The sequence below is a fragment of the Phocoena sinus genome, chromosome 14 (assembly GCF_008692025.1).
Source record: "Phocoena sinus isolate mPhoSin1 chromosome 14, mPhoSin1.pri, whole genome shotgun sequence".
Classification (NCBI taxonomy): domain Eukaryota; kingdom Metazoa; phylum Chordata; class Mammalia; order Artiodactyla; family Phocoenidae; genus Phocoena; species Phocoena sinus.
The window spans coordinates 25,827,003-25,845,635 of record NC_045776.1 but is presented as its reverse complement, the minus strand read 5'-3'; the positions used below and the strand labels follow the sequence as shown (position 1 = coordinate 25,845,635).

General features: G+C 38.5%; 1 protein-coding gene across 4 annotated transcripts in view; it reads right to left on the bottom strand.

Moving 5' to 3' along the window:
• Positions 1–18,633, bottom strand: part of SMAD2 (SMAD family member 2) — a 109,395-nt gene that overhangs the window by 63,808 nt on the left and 26,954 nt on the right. For all 4 annotated transcript variants that reach the window (XM_032602462.1, XM_032602463.1, XM_032602460.1 and 1 more), the window contains one exon: positions 17,199–17,487. In XM_032602462.1, the coding sequence (XP_032458353.1) occupies positions 17,199–17,434 (236 nt within the window). In that variant the 5' untranslated portion in view covers positions 17,435–17,487. The remainder of the gene's footprint in view (positions 1–17,198; positions 17,488–18,633) is intronic.

The following is an 18,633-nucleotide window of genomic DNA, read 5'->3' as shown; positions in this document are numbered from 1 at the left end:
GTAATAAGCCTCATTATGTTTTACCAATTCATTATTTTTCACGAACTTCTTGTCTAAAGAGTATATTTCTTCTACAAATCAAAAGGAGTAGGATCTAGACTGTCACTGGGGAAACCCATATAAGCAATGCTGAACACTGAGTAAAATGAAAGGGTTCAACAAAAGAAACTTCACTTGAGGCTCCAGCTCGATTACTGATGTACTCATGAAACACGGACTGCTACAGAATAATCTGCAACCACCCATTCAAAATATTTTTTTTCTAAAGCATTCCTGTTTTTTTTTTTTTTTTTAATGTATTTATTTATTTATTTTTGGCTGCTTTGGGTCTTCGTTGCTGCGTGCGGGCTTCCTCTAGTTGCGGCGAGCGGGAGCTACTCTTCGTTGCAGTGCGCGGGCTTCTCACTGCGGTGGCTTCTTGTGTTGCCGAGCACGGGCTCCAGGCGCGTGGGCCTCAGCAGTTGTGGCACACGGGCTCAGTAGTTGTGGCCCACGGGCCCAGCTGCTCCGTGGCATGTGGGATCCTCCCGGGCCAGGGATCGAACCCGTATCCCCTGCATTGGCAGGCGGATTCTTAACCACTGCGCCACCAGGAAAGCCCCACCCGTTCAACATTATTTCTACTTATAACAGATCAGTCCTTCCATTTTGTATATGACTAGCAAGACTAAAAGTTTATATCACCACAGGAATCAAGAGCTGATAGCTGCAATAAAAAAATAAAGTCTCTGTAAGTATATGTACTACGTGTGTCTGTATACTTCACTTCACACCATTATACAGCTGAGGGATGGACAATGGAAAAAAAGAAAATGCCTACCTCCAGATAGTTTTTTTTTTTTTTTTTGGCGGTACGCGGGCCTCTCACTGTTGTGGCCTCTCCCGTTGCGGAGCACAGGCTCCGGACGCATAGGCTCAGCGGCCATGGCTCACGGGCCTAGCCTCTCCGCGGCATGTGGGATCTTCCCGGACCGGGGCACAAACCCGTGTCCCCTGCATCGGCAGGTGGACTCTGAACCACTGAGCCACCAGGGAAGCCCCCTCCAGATAGTTTTTAACCTTCACTCCATCACCAAGAAAGGAGCTTTAGGTACAACCTTGTTCTTAACGAATTAGCAAAGGATACAAGTGAACAATTAAGAAATTTTCATTGGCTACAGAAAACTTAAGCAAATTGCCAACATTTATTTTAAGCATCTGCTATGTACCTGGCACTGTTCAAAGTGCTTCATATGTATTATCTAATTTATACTCATATCAACCCTATAAAGTGAATTAACATGACCATTATTTTCATATAAAGAAAGAAATGTGAGCAGTTAAATAACTCAAAAAGTGGGCTTCCTTGGTGGCGCAGTGGCTGAGAGTCCGCCTGCCGATGCAGGGGACACGGGTGCGTGCCCCGGTCTGGGAAGATCCCACATGCTGCTGAGCGGCTGGGCCCGTGAGCCATGGCCGCTGAGCCTGCGCGTCTGGAGCCTGTGCTCCGCAAAAAAAAAAAATAACTCAAAAAGTCACAAAGTTATTGAGGTAACAGCCAGGATTTACATCCTCTTCTGGCTGGCTTAAAAGCCTAAATTTTTAAAGGTATACTTCTGCAGAATGATAGTTTAAAATCTGTAGTTTCAAACTTTTATAGGAACATGTATTAACTATGTTTTCTTATTTTCTGTATCCTTGATACTCTGGCATTTGAAGCCTTGATCCTGGAAAGACTACCCCTCCCAGGTCTAGAGGTGGCAAGAGACTCCCTTGAGAGCTCACCTTTGAAACACAAACCAACCGATCCAGAGCTCACACCCCTAACTGTTTAATCAAACTCTGACACACACCAAGCCAATATTCTTCCTGCCCTAAATCACCCTAGGGCTAGGTACTGGACAACTAGAAACTAGCCCTACAGTCCAGAGACTGGCCAAAATTACTAAAAGTATCTAATCCTAAACTTAACTCAGCATATCTACCCAGCACTATCATTCCTTCCCTGGAAAACTCCAATGAAGGCTCTGAGCCATGCTGTCCTTGCCCCAATATCTATTTATCAATCCATCTTATTTTTTGATGCGTTCAAAACTGTCGTAGATACTTCAAATCTAGACCTTAAAGAATGCGTATATTGTTAACTAGAGCTCACTGCTCACTCTTTTTTTGAGGTAATATTTACAGTGTCAAACAAATCTTAATGGTACCATTTTGTTAGTTTTATCAAATACATAAATTGGGTAACCCTCTGTCCTGCCAAGAATTCCCTCCTACTCCTTTCTCAGTTAATCCCTGTAATCCCCTCCCCCACCCGCAAAGGCAATCACTGATGTGTTTTTTTTCCCCCCAAGATAGGCCATTCTGGTGGTTGTGCAGTGTATTTCACTGTTTCACAATCTGCGTTTTCCTGATGACTAACAGTACTGCACACTTCCCATTTGCTCAGTGGCCCTTTCTATATCTTCTTTTGTGATGGAAGTGAGCAATCTTTTGCCCATTTTTAAAATCAGGATATTCCTCTTCTCACTACTGAGTTACAGAAATTCTTTATAAAGTGTGGATACAATCCTCTTGTCAGAAATATATTTTGCAAATATTTTCTTCCACTCCATGACTTGTTTATTCATTTCTTAATGGTTTTTGATGAAATACTTTTTTAATATTGATGAAGTCTATCTTAACAACTTCCTCTTATTGCTTTCCATATCCTTTAAAGAAAAAAACCCTTTGCCTACCTCCGTCACAAATGTCTTCTCCTATACAAGCTTGATAGTCTTAACTTTTAGATGAGAACCATGATCCATTTGGAATTAATTTTTTTGAATGGTTTAAGGTGAGGCCAAGGTTCATTCTTCCAGATGGAGAATCCAGTTCTCCCAGTATTATTTATTGAAGACTTTCCTGTCCCTACTGGATTGCTTTGGCAAATCTGTCAAAAATCAAACAACCACATAAGTATCTATTTTAAGGTTCTGTATTTTATCCCATTTATCTACCTGTTTGTTTTTATGCCAGAAACACAATGTATGATTACTGTGGCTTCACAGAAAGTCTTGAAGTCAGATAATTTAAGTCTTCTAACTTTGCTGATCTTTTTCAAGATTGCTTTGGACATGCTAGGTCCTAAATTTTAGGATAAGTTTGTACATTCTATGAAAAACATATATATTTTTAGGGTTTGATGGAGATTGATTTGATTCAGATTAAACTGGGAGAGAACTAACTTAATACTACTGAGTGCTCCAATTCGCAAACATGGTATGTCTGTCAATTTATTGTATGGTAGTTCCAACATGAAGGTTGTCTCAGGGTTGGTCTGCATTGGTCTCCTCCTGAGAAAGGGTCACATTTTCTTTGCTCTTCATGCGTTGAGTAACTTAAAGTCTGTATGCTGGACACTGTGAACGTTACACGATGGAGATGCTAGATTCTGTTATATTCCTCTAAGTGTTAACTGTTCTTGTTTTGGCAGGCAATTAACTTGTTCACACTCAAACTCTGTCTTTGAACAATTCCAATTAGTTTTTCACCAGCCTAGTGATGTCAGCAAAGTTTTTAAGGAAAATCTGGGGCTCCCCTTCTGTGGCTCTCTCCATGCCAGAATTCTCCTCTCACTCTTCAGCAACTGTGGTTGTCCTAAACTCTGATCTCTGGTTCTTCAGGACAGAAAAGGCAGGTTTCATATTGAAATTGTAGCTACCCTGCACATTCTGCATGGATAAAAGCTATAAGAATAGAAAATTCACCTCATGTCACTTGCTTCTTCCAAGGGTCAAATCTCCTTCAAATGTCTATTTTGTTTGTTCATTCTCTAGTGCCTTATTTTTTTTCTTTTTATTTTGTGCAGAGTTTATAATTGTTATCTAGGGAGTCTAAGTCTGATAAAAGCGTATCTGGATATATGAGAAGAATTCTCTCCCCGTTTGTTTAGTCTTCTTTAATTTTTCTCATTAAGGTTTTGAAATTTCAGTGTACAGATCTTATGTCTTTAAAAAAATGTATTCCTGGGGCTTCCCTGGTGGCGCAGTGATTGAGAGTCCGCCTGCCCATGCAGGGGACACGGGTTCATGCCCCGGTCCGGGAAGATACCAGATGCTGCGGAGCGGCTAGGCCCGTGAGCCATGGCCGCTGTCCGGAGCCTGTGCTCCACGACGGGAGAGGCCACAACAGTGAGAGGCCCGCGTACCACAAAAAAAAAAAAAAAAAAAAAGTATTCCTAGGTATTTTATTGGTGCTACTATTCATAGAATTGTTTTCTTAATATTACTTCCATTTGTCTGCTGTTAATATTTATGAAAATACAACTGATCTTGTAAGATGAAGCCTTGCTAAATTTACTTGTTTGCTTTAGTGACTGTTTTTGTAGATTCCTTAAGGTTTCTTACATAATCATATCATCTACAAAAAGCAAGAGTTTTGACCCATTCTTTCAGATCTTTATGCCTCTTATATTTCATTTTCCTGCCTCACTGCACTGGCTAGGTCCTCTACTAAAATAATTAATTGAAGAAGACATAAGAATGGACATCCTTGTCCTACTTCTGATCTTAGGGAAAACATATTATTTTGTGAGTAAGTATATTCTTAAGCCGTCAGTTTTTCTTAAATGTCCTTTATCAAACTGAGGAAACGTCTTTACATTTCTCATTAGCTGGGAGTGCTTGTCATGAATGGATGAATTTTTGTTAAATGCTTCTGACCAAGTAAAGTGATCAACATTGTTTTTCTCCTTTGTTAGTGCTGTGCATTACACTGATTAATTTTTGAATATTATAAACTAACCTTGCATTGTTGAGCTAAATCTCACTCATTCATAATGTGCTCTTTGTATACTGCTGGAGTATATGTTTTGTTAACAACTTTTTAAACCTATGTTCATGACAAGTATCAATCTCTAAATTTTCTCCTTTTGGTGCCATCTTTGTCAGGTTTTGCTAGCAGGGTTATACTGACCTCAGAAAATAACTGTTTTTCTGAGTTTCTATGCAATTGATGTTGTTTCTTGCTCAAATGCTTGAATTTACCAGTAAAACCAACTGGACCTGGAGTTTTTTTTGTGGGAAAGATTTTGATTATGAATTCAATTTCTTTAATTGATTATAGGGGCTATCCAAATCTTCCACTTCCTCTTGCACCAGCCAGGGTAACATGTTTTTAAAGAAATTTGACTATTACAAATTATTGACATAAAGTTGTTTAAAATATATCCATAGTATGCTTCTAATGTCTGTAGGATCTAGCATGATAATATCTCTTTCATTTCATACATAGCTAATTTATGGTTATGGGCGCTCTCTTTTTTTTCTCCATCAGCATTATAGGAGTTTATTCAATTTTATTGATCTTTCTAAATAATCAGCTTTTGGATTTATCATCTCTGTTGTCTCTTTTCTAATCATTGATTTTCTGCTCTTATTTTTATTATTCCTTCCTTCTACTTACTTTCCATTTTCTTTGACCTTTTTCATAGTTCCCTAGGTGACGTCTTAGATAACTTTTCTTTTCTAGTATAATTATTTAAAGCTATAAATTTCCCTTTAAGCACTGTTTTAGCTGCATCCCACTTATTTGATATGGTATAACTTGATTATCATTTAGTTTGATATATATTCTAATTTTGCTCATGGTTCTCTTCTAAATGACCCATGGGTCAAAGAATTATGATAACTTCCATTCTTAATATGTCTTGCTGGTATTAATTTCTAATTTTGTTCTACTGTTGGCAGAGAACATACTCTGTTGATTTCAATCTTTTAAAATTTATTGAGATTTGTGCCCTGCAAATAGTCTTTCCTGGTGATGTTACCAAGAGTACTTGAAAAGACTGTTATTATACTGATTTTAAATTTAGGGGAGTTCTCCGTTGGCCTAGCGGTTAAGATTCTGGGCTTTCATTCCTGCGACCCGGGTTCGGTCCCTGTAACTGAAATCCCGCAAGCCGCGCGGCCAAAAAAAAAAAAAAAAAAAAAATGTGGTCTAAATTTAGGTCTTCTATGCCTTTACTTACTTTTTTGGTCTAATTGAACTCTCCAACTATTACCACAATTTTTTGTCATTTTGACCCATTAATTCTATCCAGTTTCACTCATGTATTCTGAAGCTTTTTTTATTAAGTAGATACACATTTATGGTTATGGCTCCTCAGAGATATCATTTTATAATCTTCTGGCCCTCTCGCTTCTGCAAAAGGTCACCTGTCCTTCACATCATCGTTCCCAGGTATATAACATGTCATTGCTCACGGCTGCTTTCAAGACTTTCTCTTTCATGGGTTTGACTATGATGCACCTAGGTGTGGTTTACTTTTCAATTATCCTTATTGAGTTTAATGAGGAATCTGACTCCATTCTTGATATGTGACCGTTAAGAGTTTCGAGTCCCATCATGTCCTCATCCCCTCTGCCTCAAATCTGAGCAAGCTGATAAGGAAGCCCTTGGGGCTGGTGAGAATTTTAAACCAGGCAAGTCTGGGCACACACAGGAGTGCAGGAATTATCACCCCAGCCCCATGTCTCCTGTCACTCCTTTCTCAAGTAATTTTTGGACCAGTTTGGGAGCCTGCCCTGCTTTCCCCAGAAAGCCTTATCATATGAACAATAATCTTTTTCATGCCCTTTCAGTACATGTTTGGCTTCATCAGTCTCACATCAAAATCAAACTTGGGGAGGGATCCACCCCACATATAGTTCACACTGATTAAGCACTTACTATATTTCAAGCATAGCACTAAGTCCTTACACATACTGAATCACTTAATCTTCCAATAACCCACAATTTAGGCAGTTACCCCATTTGACAAATGAGATAACGGAAGCACAGAGATGAAGTGACATGTCTAAGGTCATACAGCTAGCAAGTGGCGGGGACAGAGGCTGCATTCTTAATTACCAACACTATTCTGTCTCTTATATAGTTTACTAAAAATAAAAACATAGCAAGACAAAATTAAAATAATAACTTTGGTATAGAATTTCTGATAAGTAAAGCACTATAGAATGTGCTTAATTATAAAAACTAGAGATTTCACTGTAAGAGTTATAATTTCTCAGGAAAAAAAAACTCTTTGGACAAGGAAATTAGTAGAGCTACTCCCAAATTAAAATACGGGGAGACACTAAAATTTCCATGGAGTCCAATAAGATAAAACTGATACTCTTCTTCTTTGGTTTGGAACAGCTCTTTTTAGAAGCAGAAGAAAGGACCAAGTGATGACTGAAAAATTTTTTACCTTTCCCTTTAAAGTTATGTTGAAAACACACTTTGAGATCTTGCTAGATGTTTCTACTGCCTTTGAAAATTAACAAAATATCTCCCACACAAATAAAATAGGCCCTATCATTGAAAAGATTTAAATATCAATTCTAAAAATAGTTGCTCAAAATATTTCAAGTCCTGGGCTTCCCTGGTGGCACAGTGGTTGAGAGTCCGCCTGCCGATGCAGGGGACACGGGTTCGTGCCCCGGGCCGGGAAGATCCCAAATGCCGCGGAGCTGCTAGGCCCGTGAGCCATGGCTGCTGAGCCTGCGCGTCCGGAACCTGTGCTCTGCAACGGGAGAGGCCACAACAGTGAGAGGCCCACGTACCGCAAAAAAAAAAAAAAAAAAAAAAAAAAGCTACATACTTCACACAGATGTATGTAACATTCCTCCATTCTCCCCATATAGTCTACCTGTCCCCAGCACCACTAAATTTGGATTCCCAAGTTTTCAAAAGGAGAATACAGACAGCTTATTAAAAAAGCTGGATTTGTTGAGTCTTCCCATATCATTACCCTCAAGCAAGCTCCTGTCAAACTGTTTTCCTCCTTTCTGCGTAAAATTTCAGAAAGATCCCATGGCTGTTCTAGTCACACCCAAATAGATTATATATATATAACATAATAAACCTCTTTGCAGAAATTAAAATTTTACTACCCTGATCTAAATCAAAACTTTATTCTCTCATTCAATTTTGCTAATTTCACCTCTTCCAGGACTCTCTAGCTGTTACCTCTAAGGGCCCTGTAGGTTCTGGAACATCAAGAAGGGGGGGTTTTAGGGGAAGAGGGAACAGCCTTATAAGGTCAGAAGCCCAAATGCAGCCTCTTCCCTGTAGTTAGTTCCTGTTGCAGAAATTTCTCTGGCTGTTTGGCTTGGGTCACTCTGACTTTCCAAGTTGAGCCTCTTGATCTGTTCAAGACAAGTCAACTTCAACTACCTTAGTAAAGTCCACCTGGCCCATGGGAAAATTCTTGCACCTTTGATGCACCGCACTCTGAACGTGCAGACCATTCCAACAGTGCCCTGCCTTCATTCTACTGATGCAGGAGCAGCTCCAGCTGCTCTCTCACTTTTTAGCCTTTTTCAGGTGACAGTCAGGTACCAGTCTATTTATCTCCCAAACCTCATGTCAAACTGAGAAGTTCCCTGAAGCCCCTCAATTTGGATGAAGAAAGGGGAAATGCCACAGCATACCCTACTCGCTCCCAAGTTTTCACATGGGATCCCTTCCACAAACTCTTGTATTTTATTTACATGGCTCAGAGGTCAGTGATGGGTTAACTGTAGCAAATACTTGTCTCAGCTAATCCTTTCTGCAAGTCCTGCATGAATGGTATAGCACCTCAATTCTCAGTATAGGTTACTTGCAATCAGTTGTTCTCTGATTTCGGGTCTCTGAATAAACACCAGAAGAGTCCCACTTTCAAAAGCTGTTACAATTTTGCTTCCACGTAAGACATAAGCAGGTCATAGCAGGCTAATGTTCCCTATTGCAACAACTAGGGGGGAAAAAGTAACAAAAAATACTTGTTCAAAGACAACGGAGAGCTATTAAAGTAATGAGATCCAAATGAACAAAGACTGCGAGAAGTGAGAACACTTTCTGGTGAACTGACGACTGTCTGTCATTTCCTTCCCTGGGGTCACCTGCAGATTCTAGGTACACACTGAGCATCAGGCTCGGTCTGGGATGAAAAACTCTACTGAAGAAAATAACACAGTCAAACATTTGACAATCACAAGATTCTCCTTCCTCAAAGACATCTGCCTGATTTTAAAAATGCAAGCATCAGGAGGCCCAAGAGCCAAACTCAAGCTATGGAAGAAGAGTAGAAGTGAATCTCCCACAGTGTTTGAGGGTGTGGAGGACAGAGACCTGCCAGGTTTTTAAGCAAAATCCCAGGAGAATCTTATTTGCAGAAAAGGTACGTGCCAGTGTAGACTAAATCAAATGAAAATGGCAACCAAGCCTCAACCCTGCTCAACCCCTGAGAAGATTAAGGTGATCAGCCTATCTACCTGACAGGGGAAAGCATCATTTGCAGCATCTCTAATTCTCTTGTATGCAATATATGGCGTACAATCAAAATTACACAGCACATGAAGAGGCAGGAAAATGTGATGATAATCAACAGAATGAACGGACAATAACAGAAGCAGACCTGAAGGTGATCCAGATTAGAGACGACAGGGACTATAAAATAACTACTATAAATATATTAAAGAAAATTCAGAAAATAGAGGTGAAGAATAGAGATTCAGAATCTATAATATCAAAGGAACATACTAAAAATGAAGAATATAGTATTTTAAATTAAGAACTTATTGGATATGTTTAACAGAAGACTGAACATAGCAGAAAATAGGAGCAGTAAACTCAAACTCAGGTCAATAGAAAATATCCGAACTGAAAGAGGAAAAACACAAATAATCTAAAGAATAGAGTATAAGAGACATGTGGGACACAGTCATTTCAGTCCAATTACCAGGTAAGATTTAACACAAGATTGAAGAATATCCTAAACTGGTGTTTTACTACTATTTTCCATCTTCACAGTCTATGTGTGGTACTGTCAACTTCAGGTCCCTTAGATCAGTGGTCCCCAACCTTTTTGGCACCAGGGACCACTGTGTGGAAGACAATTTTCCTACAGACCGGGGTAGGGGGGTGGGGGAGGTGTTTTCAGGATGATTCAAGCACACTGCGTTTATCGTGCACTTTATTTCTATTATTGTTACATTGTAATATATAATGAAATAATTATACAACTCACCATAATACAGAATCAGTGTGAGCCCTGAGCTTGTTTTCACTTGACACTCACTGATAGGGTTTTGATATGAGTCTGCAAGCAGTTGATTTATTATGGTCTCTGTGCAGTCAAACCTCTCTGCTAATGATAATCTGTATTTGCAGCCGCTCCCCAGCACCGCCTCAGCCCCACCTCAGATCATCAGGCATTAGATTCTCCTAAGGAGCACGCAACCTAGATACCTTACAGGCGCAGTTCACAGTAGGGTTCACACTCCTATGAGAATCTAATGCTGCCGCTGATCTGACAGGAGGCGGAGCTCAGGCGGCAACACGAGCGACGGGGAGCAGCTGTAAATACAGATGAAGCTTCGCTCACTCGCCCACCGCTCACCTCCTGCTGTGCGGCCGCATTCCTAACAGGCCATGGACCAGTACCAGTCCGTGGCCTGGGGGTTGGGGACCCCTGCCTTAGATGGTAGTGGTACATTTACTTGTATTACCAGCGGGGACAACATAGGCCTGGAAATACTCTACTACAAGACAGGCAGGAGAAGGAGCAAACAATATAGTTAAATGTTTTCCCCAATAATAATGATCTTCCTAGAATGTGGTTAGTCACATAGTCTGGGCAAAGTGGAATGGTTCCAGATAAGACTGGAAAGAGACCAAAGATGCTGAGAAAATAAATGATGGTTATAATTTTTTAAATGCTTATTATTTTAGCTAGGTTGATTCTAAGTTGAGAAATGAATTCTTTAAAGCCAATACGTTACGTGAACGGGACAAGAAAAGTGGGGATGACGCTTGTTGCATCGAGCGTTAAATTTAAAATTATATATTAATTAACCTGGGTAATAATCCTATAATTTTATAAAGGAACCTAGGTCCTAGGGCAGTTGGATGTTTTCCCTGATAAGGTAAATGATAAAAATGCCCTACCGAAGAATACAGCATATACACAAAAGGGCTCTGAATACCAGGGTCCTAGAGCATAAGCTCCCTCAAAAAAAAAGAACTGTAAATGTAGGCACCACATAAAGCTTAAGGGTCTTAGCAAAGTGTCTTTCAAATTGTGTTTCACAGGACCATAGTGAAGTGCTCATTACAAGCGCCTTCACAACTTATACACAGAACATATAGAAAGAAAATGACAAGTTGGATGCTGAGGCTGATAATCTCAAAGTTCTAGTTTGCATTTATAAAATGTTTCATTGTTTTGATGAACTGATTTTATAAATAAATGTTATACTAAATTATAATAGCTGTCTGGCAGAAATGTTTACTAAGCAAAGATAGACAATACAATTTTATGTGAGTTCTTTTAGAAAACCTGGAAGGAAAATGAAGACATGGAATATCTGTGAAAATTTCAAACAAATCATATTCATGGCTGTAGTGCTTTATAGCTTACAAACTAAACTTAACATTATTTCAAAGGACCCAAAAATAGTACTGTGAAAGAACTCAGATAGTACCACCCGTGTCACAGATGAAGAAACAGTCAAAAGTATAATCACATGCCTCAGGATTCACATTCATCAGTACTGAAGAAGCTGACTCAAAAACAAGTCATCAAACTTCAGAGTTCTTTCTGTCATAGTATTCCATATATATTATCTCATACACACACACACCCCCACACACAGTCTATTTCTATGTGTGAACGAGGGAGAGAGAATTATTCTCTTCTGAAATAACAAAAAAACACCAATTTAAGAAGAACTGAAGGATACTACGGTTTGGTTTTAAAAGACTTCTCTTTAATTCTTCCTGGGTTTTCCAGAGAAGTAAAAGGGTAGTAATACAAAATCAAAAGTAAAAGTTGACCATCTGCGTAAAGTTTATTTCAATTACTCTGATATTTAAAAATTTAGAAGATGGAAAACAAAATACAAATGTTAGCAACAGTATTAACCAGAAACATATCCTGTAAGGATATATAAGACACTAGTAATACAACTGGGTGAGGAGACGGGTGACAACAGGAGTGGGAGGGACACATTTTTCCACGGTATAATCTGTGTTTGAATTTGGAATCATGTACACATACTACTTTGTTTTAAGGAACATACTTTTTGAAGGAAAAAATATAAATACATTTATTAGAATGTTAAGAAAATGAAAATATAACTGCCCTTTTACAGAAAAATTGACTTAATTTAAAGGGTAAAAAAGCAAAGCCAAGAATAGTCCAAGTATTGCCCAAAAGTTCTTTTTAAACATTTAATTGGGCTTCCCTGCTGGTGCAGTGGTTAAGAATCTGCCTGCTAATGCTAGGGACACAGGTTCGAGCCCTGGTCCGGGAAGATCCCACATGCCACGGAGCAACTAAGCCCGTGAACCACAACAACTGAAGCCCGCATGCCTAGAGCCCGTGCTCCGCAACAAGAGAAGCCACCGCAATAAGAAGCCCACACACTGCGCCACAACTAGAGAAAGCCCGCGCACGGCAACAAAGACCCAACACAGCCAAAAAATAAATAAAAATAAATTTTTAAAAATTATTTAAAAAATAATAAAGTAAAACAAACCATAAAAAAATTTTGATTATGATGACTGCAAAAGTAAAACATACTTTCATAGATAAATATTACGGAAAAATTACAGGACATTTCTTTTTTTAGGTAATCCATAAATAATCACTATTAACAATTTGATGTATTTCTCTCTAAAGTTTCAAGATTAAGTGTTAACATTTTTGGAAGTATTGCTTTATCAAGTTAAGAAAATTCCTATTTCTAATTTGTTAACATGAATACTGAATTTTATAGAAAGCTCTTTCTAGATCCACCAAGATCAAAGTGTTCATAAATATGAATACAGAGTATCTTACATTAATGGATTTCCTGTAGGTGAATCACACTAGCATTCCTGCAATAAACCTTACCTAGTCATGATTTTGTGGTTTTGTTTTTATAATTCAAGCTTTTTCATTTATAATTTTTGCATTTGTTTTTATGAGTAAGATTGATATAAACTTTACTTTTACTATTCATTTTCAATTCTGGTATAAAATGAGTTGGGTTAAGTTTCCTTTATTATTACAGTTAAGGAAACTGTGGGTTAGGATTGGGTTTCTCTAATTCTTTGCTATTATAAACAATGCTGAAATGAACACCAGAAATCTTGGACCATATTCCTGATTATTTCCTTAAGATGAAAGATCAAAATGTAATTACATGGTCAAAGTACCACCTTAGGAAAGCCCTTATAATTTATGTTTAAGAAAATAAATTCTTCATTCCTACACATTTATGTACAATGGATATTATCAAATTGGCATTTCAGACCTCACAGCCACTTGTTTTAAACTTTACAAGCTCTCCATCCCCACTGCTGTTTGGATTTTGCTTTACTGTAGATTAAATGCACTGAAAGTCACTTTTTTCTTCTGACTGATTCATTACCTAAATATCAATTGCCATTCTGATTTTATGACTGAGTTGTCCTCCATTTGTTAGTCTCAAAAAATTGAGATGGAAAAGCTTCATGAAACTTTATACTATTCAGCTCACTGTAGCTTAATAGGTTAAGATCTACCCATGAATCACTTTGTGTCACCACATAAAACAGTAGGAAGGAAGCAGTGACACATATGGGTAGTAGCTTCTATCCCTTCAGAGACAAAGCAATGAAGGCAGAGTTAATTATGTGAGGGGGATGGGAGGGACATAAAGTCAGGACTATGTTTCTAGCCGCAATTTAGTCCCACTCTAACATTAGAAGATGGGGGTTGGAGGAAAGGAAACTGTTAAGAAGAATCAATGAAACAGGGATTTTTAAACAGAAAACATTTGTCATTTTAAAAAATTAAGTAATTTATGTTTCATGTTCATTAATACATGATGAGTACATCAATATGTTAAGGTATTTTACTGACAACTTATTTGCAATTTTAAGTTAATAAGCTTACAGTAAATCCACCATGAATTACATTTTAAATAATTTTGCTTAAGCTAGGGTTTGGATTCCTCCATAATGGACCCTTTCCATACCCATTCCCCACCTTTTACAGTCTATATAATTAAGAGTTGACTGAATGTTTAAGTACATTTAGTAGTTAAGAGATGACTAATACTCTGACACAATATAACTGTTCTATTATTAAAAACAAACTTTATAAAATATATGGCTCCAGAATATAGTGCAAGAAACTTAAGGTTTTTGATAAACAGCCAATATTAACAAATCTACATTTCTTGAAATATTAAAAAAAAAAGACCACCAAATTAGACAAGCAAGTTTCTAAGCTTCAAGGAACTTTTAAAGAGTAAAAAACAAGATACTGGACAAGCACCACTTCACTTTCATTACTCAGGTAAAAGTGCGGGGGAAAAAATCTTTAAATGATGAAAAAGCCCTAGAATATGAAAAAAAAAATCTCTAAAAACTAGACTGTAAAACGAAGACTGGGGAAAATAAGGAAAAGAAATTCGACTAAAGGGACTTCTACAGTTTAAATAGAAGGTCTATACATTTCAATCATGAGGTGCTTCCTACTGTATCTCCTTAAGAGACAGGACTGCATGACTCTCCTCTCAGCTCTGTTCTGCCAACAACCTCACCACACTGGCACCGGAGCCCTAGATGAAGCTGTGCAAAAGCATGGCCCCCTGTCTTCCTGAATCACACAGCTCCCCTGGATGAGGAGACAACATACTAACTGGTCTCCCTGCCTCCACTCTTGACAGTCTCACAACCATTTTCCTCACTTCTTTACCTAAGACTCTTTGACAACTCCCCCATCACCCAATCACACTCGTGTTCAGTGTGAACCCCCCAGCGCCCAGGATGTGGTGCTTCCTCCCTACCACACAGCCTCTGAGTCCTGCCATATCCCACCTCCCACCTGACACTCCCAGGACCCCCATCACCAGTCCTCTCAACACCCCAGGGCCACTCTGGATGAATGGAGCTTCTCCTGACTAAATTCCTCCTTTACCTCCACCCAACTCAGGCACCAATCTTTCTCCAGGAGGAAACTTTCCACAAGCCGCAGAGCAGGGAAGGGTCCCCACTTTGGACACAGCTCCCTAAGCATACATCTTTCAGAACACCTCCTGCACATTATGAAATTATCTTTCTTATTTTTTAAAGTTTACCTCCCTTACTAGGAAGTAAGCAACTCAAGAGCAAAGACTGTATGTTTATAAATGTTTACTGAAGTGAAATACCAGGCACTATACAATAAAAAATGAACACAAAAAACTTGACTTATTCTTAACCAATTCATTAGCAAGTCCTGTCAGTTCAACTTCCAACCAAATCCATCCACTTCTGGTGGCAGCACAGCCTCCATGCCAGCCCAACCTCTGGCATCTCTATTTTGGACTGCTTCAATAGCCTCCTGATTTCCCCGCTATACCACACCAGTCTACTACACACACACATGCACACACACACCACTACACCACTATCCACCCCCAGCTCCAACCACGTGTGTCCGGCAGCCAGAATGATCTTTGTAAAAATATAAATGTAAAAAATTCTTTAAAAATGGATTAAGGGCTTCCCTGGTGGCACAGTGGTTGAGAGTCCGCCTGCTGATGCAGGGGACACGGGTTCGTGCCCCGATCCGGGAAGATCCCACATGCCGCAGAGCGGCTGGGCCCGTGAGCCATGGCCACTGAGTCTGCAAGTCCAGAGCCTGTGCTCCGCAATGGGAGAGGCCACAACAGTAAGAGGCCCGCGTACCGAGGAAAATAAAAAAGGATTAAAATCTGAAAATCCACTTAAAAATCTTTATTTGCTTTCTATTACATTGACACTAAAATTCAAACTCTCCTACGATGCCCTCTATGATCTGACCCTTTCCAAGTTTTGTACTCATTTTGTATCACTCCATCTCTACTGCAATACAGTAAGTCCTCCAATACAATAAGCTATGTCCTGACTTGGCATCTTTACACGCACTCCTTCCTCTGCCTAGAAGACCTCCCTCAGCTAGCTGCTACTTCTCAAAGCTCAGATTAAGTGTCACAATCCAATCCAAAGCAGTTTTACCCCTCAGTCGTTGTTTTCTTTGTACTCATTACCATCTCCAATTAAATTAATCTGTCCACTTGTTTACTGTGTACATCTATCCCTGAGGAGGGCAGGAACTTTGAGTTTTGTTCATACTGTATCCATCCCATGTGCCTAAAACCAGTGCCTTGTACACAGCAGGCATTCATAAACATTTCTAAAACGAAAGGATATACCAGGAAAAGTGACTCTTATTTGAGAAATACATGAAACAAGTGAGGTAAAAGAAATGGATAATTAACCTACCAAACAAGGGAGGAAACATTCTACTCCTAGTATTTGCAAGCAGACAGGCTGGTGTTATTAGGATCTATTATCAACAAGCATCCAGAGTGTATTTCCCAAAACTCATTAGAAACATGTCAAGTAGAATGGTTTTACGTGCCATATGCTAGCCTATGTGTATGACACTGAAAACAATCATTTTTAGAAAATGCTATAAACTGACACTCCCGCAAACCCTGTAATGTGCGCAACTATAGTAGTACACATTAAAACACTTAAAAACCACTTGCTACTTTATGTTAAAAAACAGTATTTCTGACAGTGGTACTGATCTGTAAATGATTAAATTTACACTAATAAAACTTGAACCTCTTAAGTAATAGGTCCTTCTAATACAAGAGGTAGGTCTTCAAGACAGGTTCTGACCACCTATGACACCTAGGAAGCTGTCTCACATACTGTTCTTTGTTAGAAGTAGTGCTGCAACTCAAGCAAAAACTATATAAAATACATCACAATGTTAGCAGCCTCTGTTCACGCCTTACTGAAGTTTTGACCAAAGGAGGAGAAAACTGTCAGTCACTACTGCACTAGTGATAGAAAAATCTTTGAATCTTTATTCAAAAGTCATTCAATCACAGAAATTAGGATAACATACAATGAAGCATTTAGGCAATGAAGGTAAATGAAGACAGTGAAGATAAAAATACAATCTAAGTATTTTATTTTGCTTGATTAAACCTTCTCACTGTTCAAGAAAATGCTTTGTAAAATAAACAAGTCTTAACGAGTTAAACAAAATTTATACGACAGGTTAAAAATAGCTGTCATATTTTAATAATCACTATTGACAGGTCACTTGAAAGTAACAAAATTTCAATAATTTCCCTTCAGATTCCTTTAAGCAATTTTCAACAGTATGGCCATCAAATTTCTGATCTAACAACACTTACCTTGGTATGGTAACACATTTAGTATTACAATTTTGAGTGGTGATGGCTTTCTCAAGCTCATCTAATCGTCCTGTTTTCTTTAGCTTCTTCACCAAACTTTTAACTGCTTTCTCACACCACTTTTCTTCCTGTCCATTCTGCTCTCCACCACCTGCTCCTCCAGATCCACCCGCTGATTTCTTCCATCCCAACAGTCTCTTCACAACTGGTGGAGTGAATGGCAAGATGGACGACATGTTCTTACCAAAGGCAGCGATCCACTCTAAGAAAATATCCTCCTTAATCTAACCTAGAAAAGATATGGAAAGGATAATTTAGAAGCTAACTTTACAATCAACTACTAGTTTCAACATAGTATCAAAAGCAAATTACAGAATGCAATAGAAATTCAAATTATTTCTTTCACAACAGACATTCAGAAGTTATCTTTTTCACCCCCGAAAATGACTTTACTAATTTAAATGAACTGTGGAAACAAATCCTTCTAAAAACAAGACAGTGTTATAAGTGGACAAATATAATAATTTTGCAAGTAAAATCTTTTATCTTTATCAACACTGGACAAGTTTATCACTACCCATACTACTTTATTTTTAACTTAGTATCAATAAAATATCTTCACCAAAAGAAAGTTTTCCTCACTTTTTAGAATTTCAATCTATTCTCAAAACACGTAACAAAAATATTTTTTAAAATTTACAAGCTCAATATCCCCAAAGTTTTAAACTTTCATAACCAAGTATCATAAAGTAAAATGTAAAGTTATAACAAGGGAGAAGGCATGAAGTGTGAAGTAAACAAGAAGAATAAAGACAGGGACTTCCCCAGTGGCGCAGTGGTTAAGAATCCGCCTGCAAATGCAGGGGACACGGGTTCGAGCCCTGGTCTGGGAAGATCCCACATGCCGCGGAGCAACTAAACCCGTGCGCCACAACTACTGAAGCTTGCGCACCTAGAGCCCGTGCTCCGCAACAAGAGAAGCCACCGTACTGAGAAGCCCGTACACCGCAACGAAGACCCAAAGCAGCCAAAGAAAAAGCACAGAGTTAAAAAATATAAAAATAAAGAAATAAAGGTAAAGAGAGTCTGTGAAAAAAAGATTTGGTTCACTTTTACCACCCCCTGAGAAGATTTTTAATTAAGCCTCTTTTAAAAAATATTTTCATTTATATCTAAGTAACAACATGCATAGTGAGTAAAGTCAAATATAGCTCCTCTTCTCACACCAAGAGAACCTTTTAACTTTTATTCTTGCTATTTATACCTCAGTAATGGTATCCCTTGAAATAGCAAGTTTAGATATACCTAGCGATTTTTCTACAGAAAATGAGGATTTACACCATGACCACTTGCTTTCCTCCAAGCTTAAAAATAATTATCTCACAGGTAGTTTTGTACCTGATGAGATTAGTAGTTAACTACTACTGTATAACTA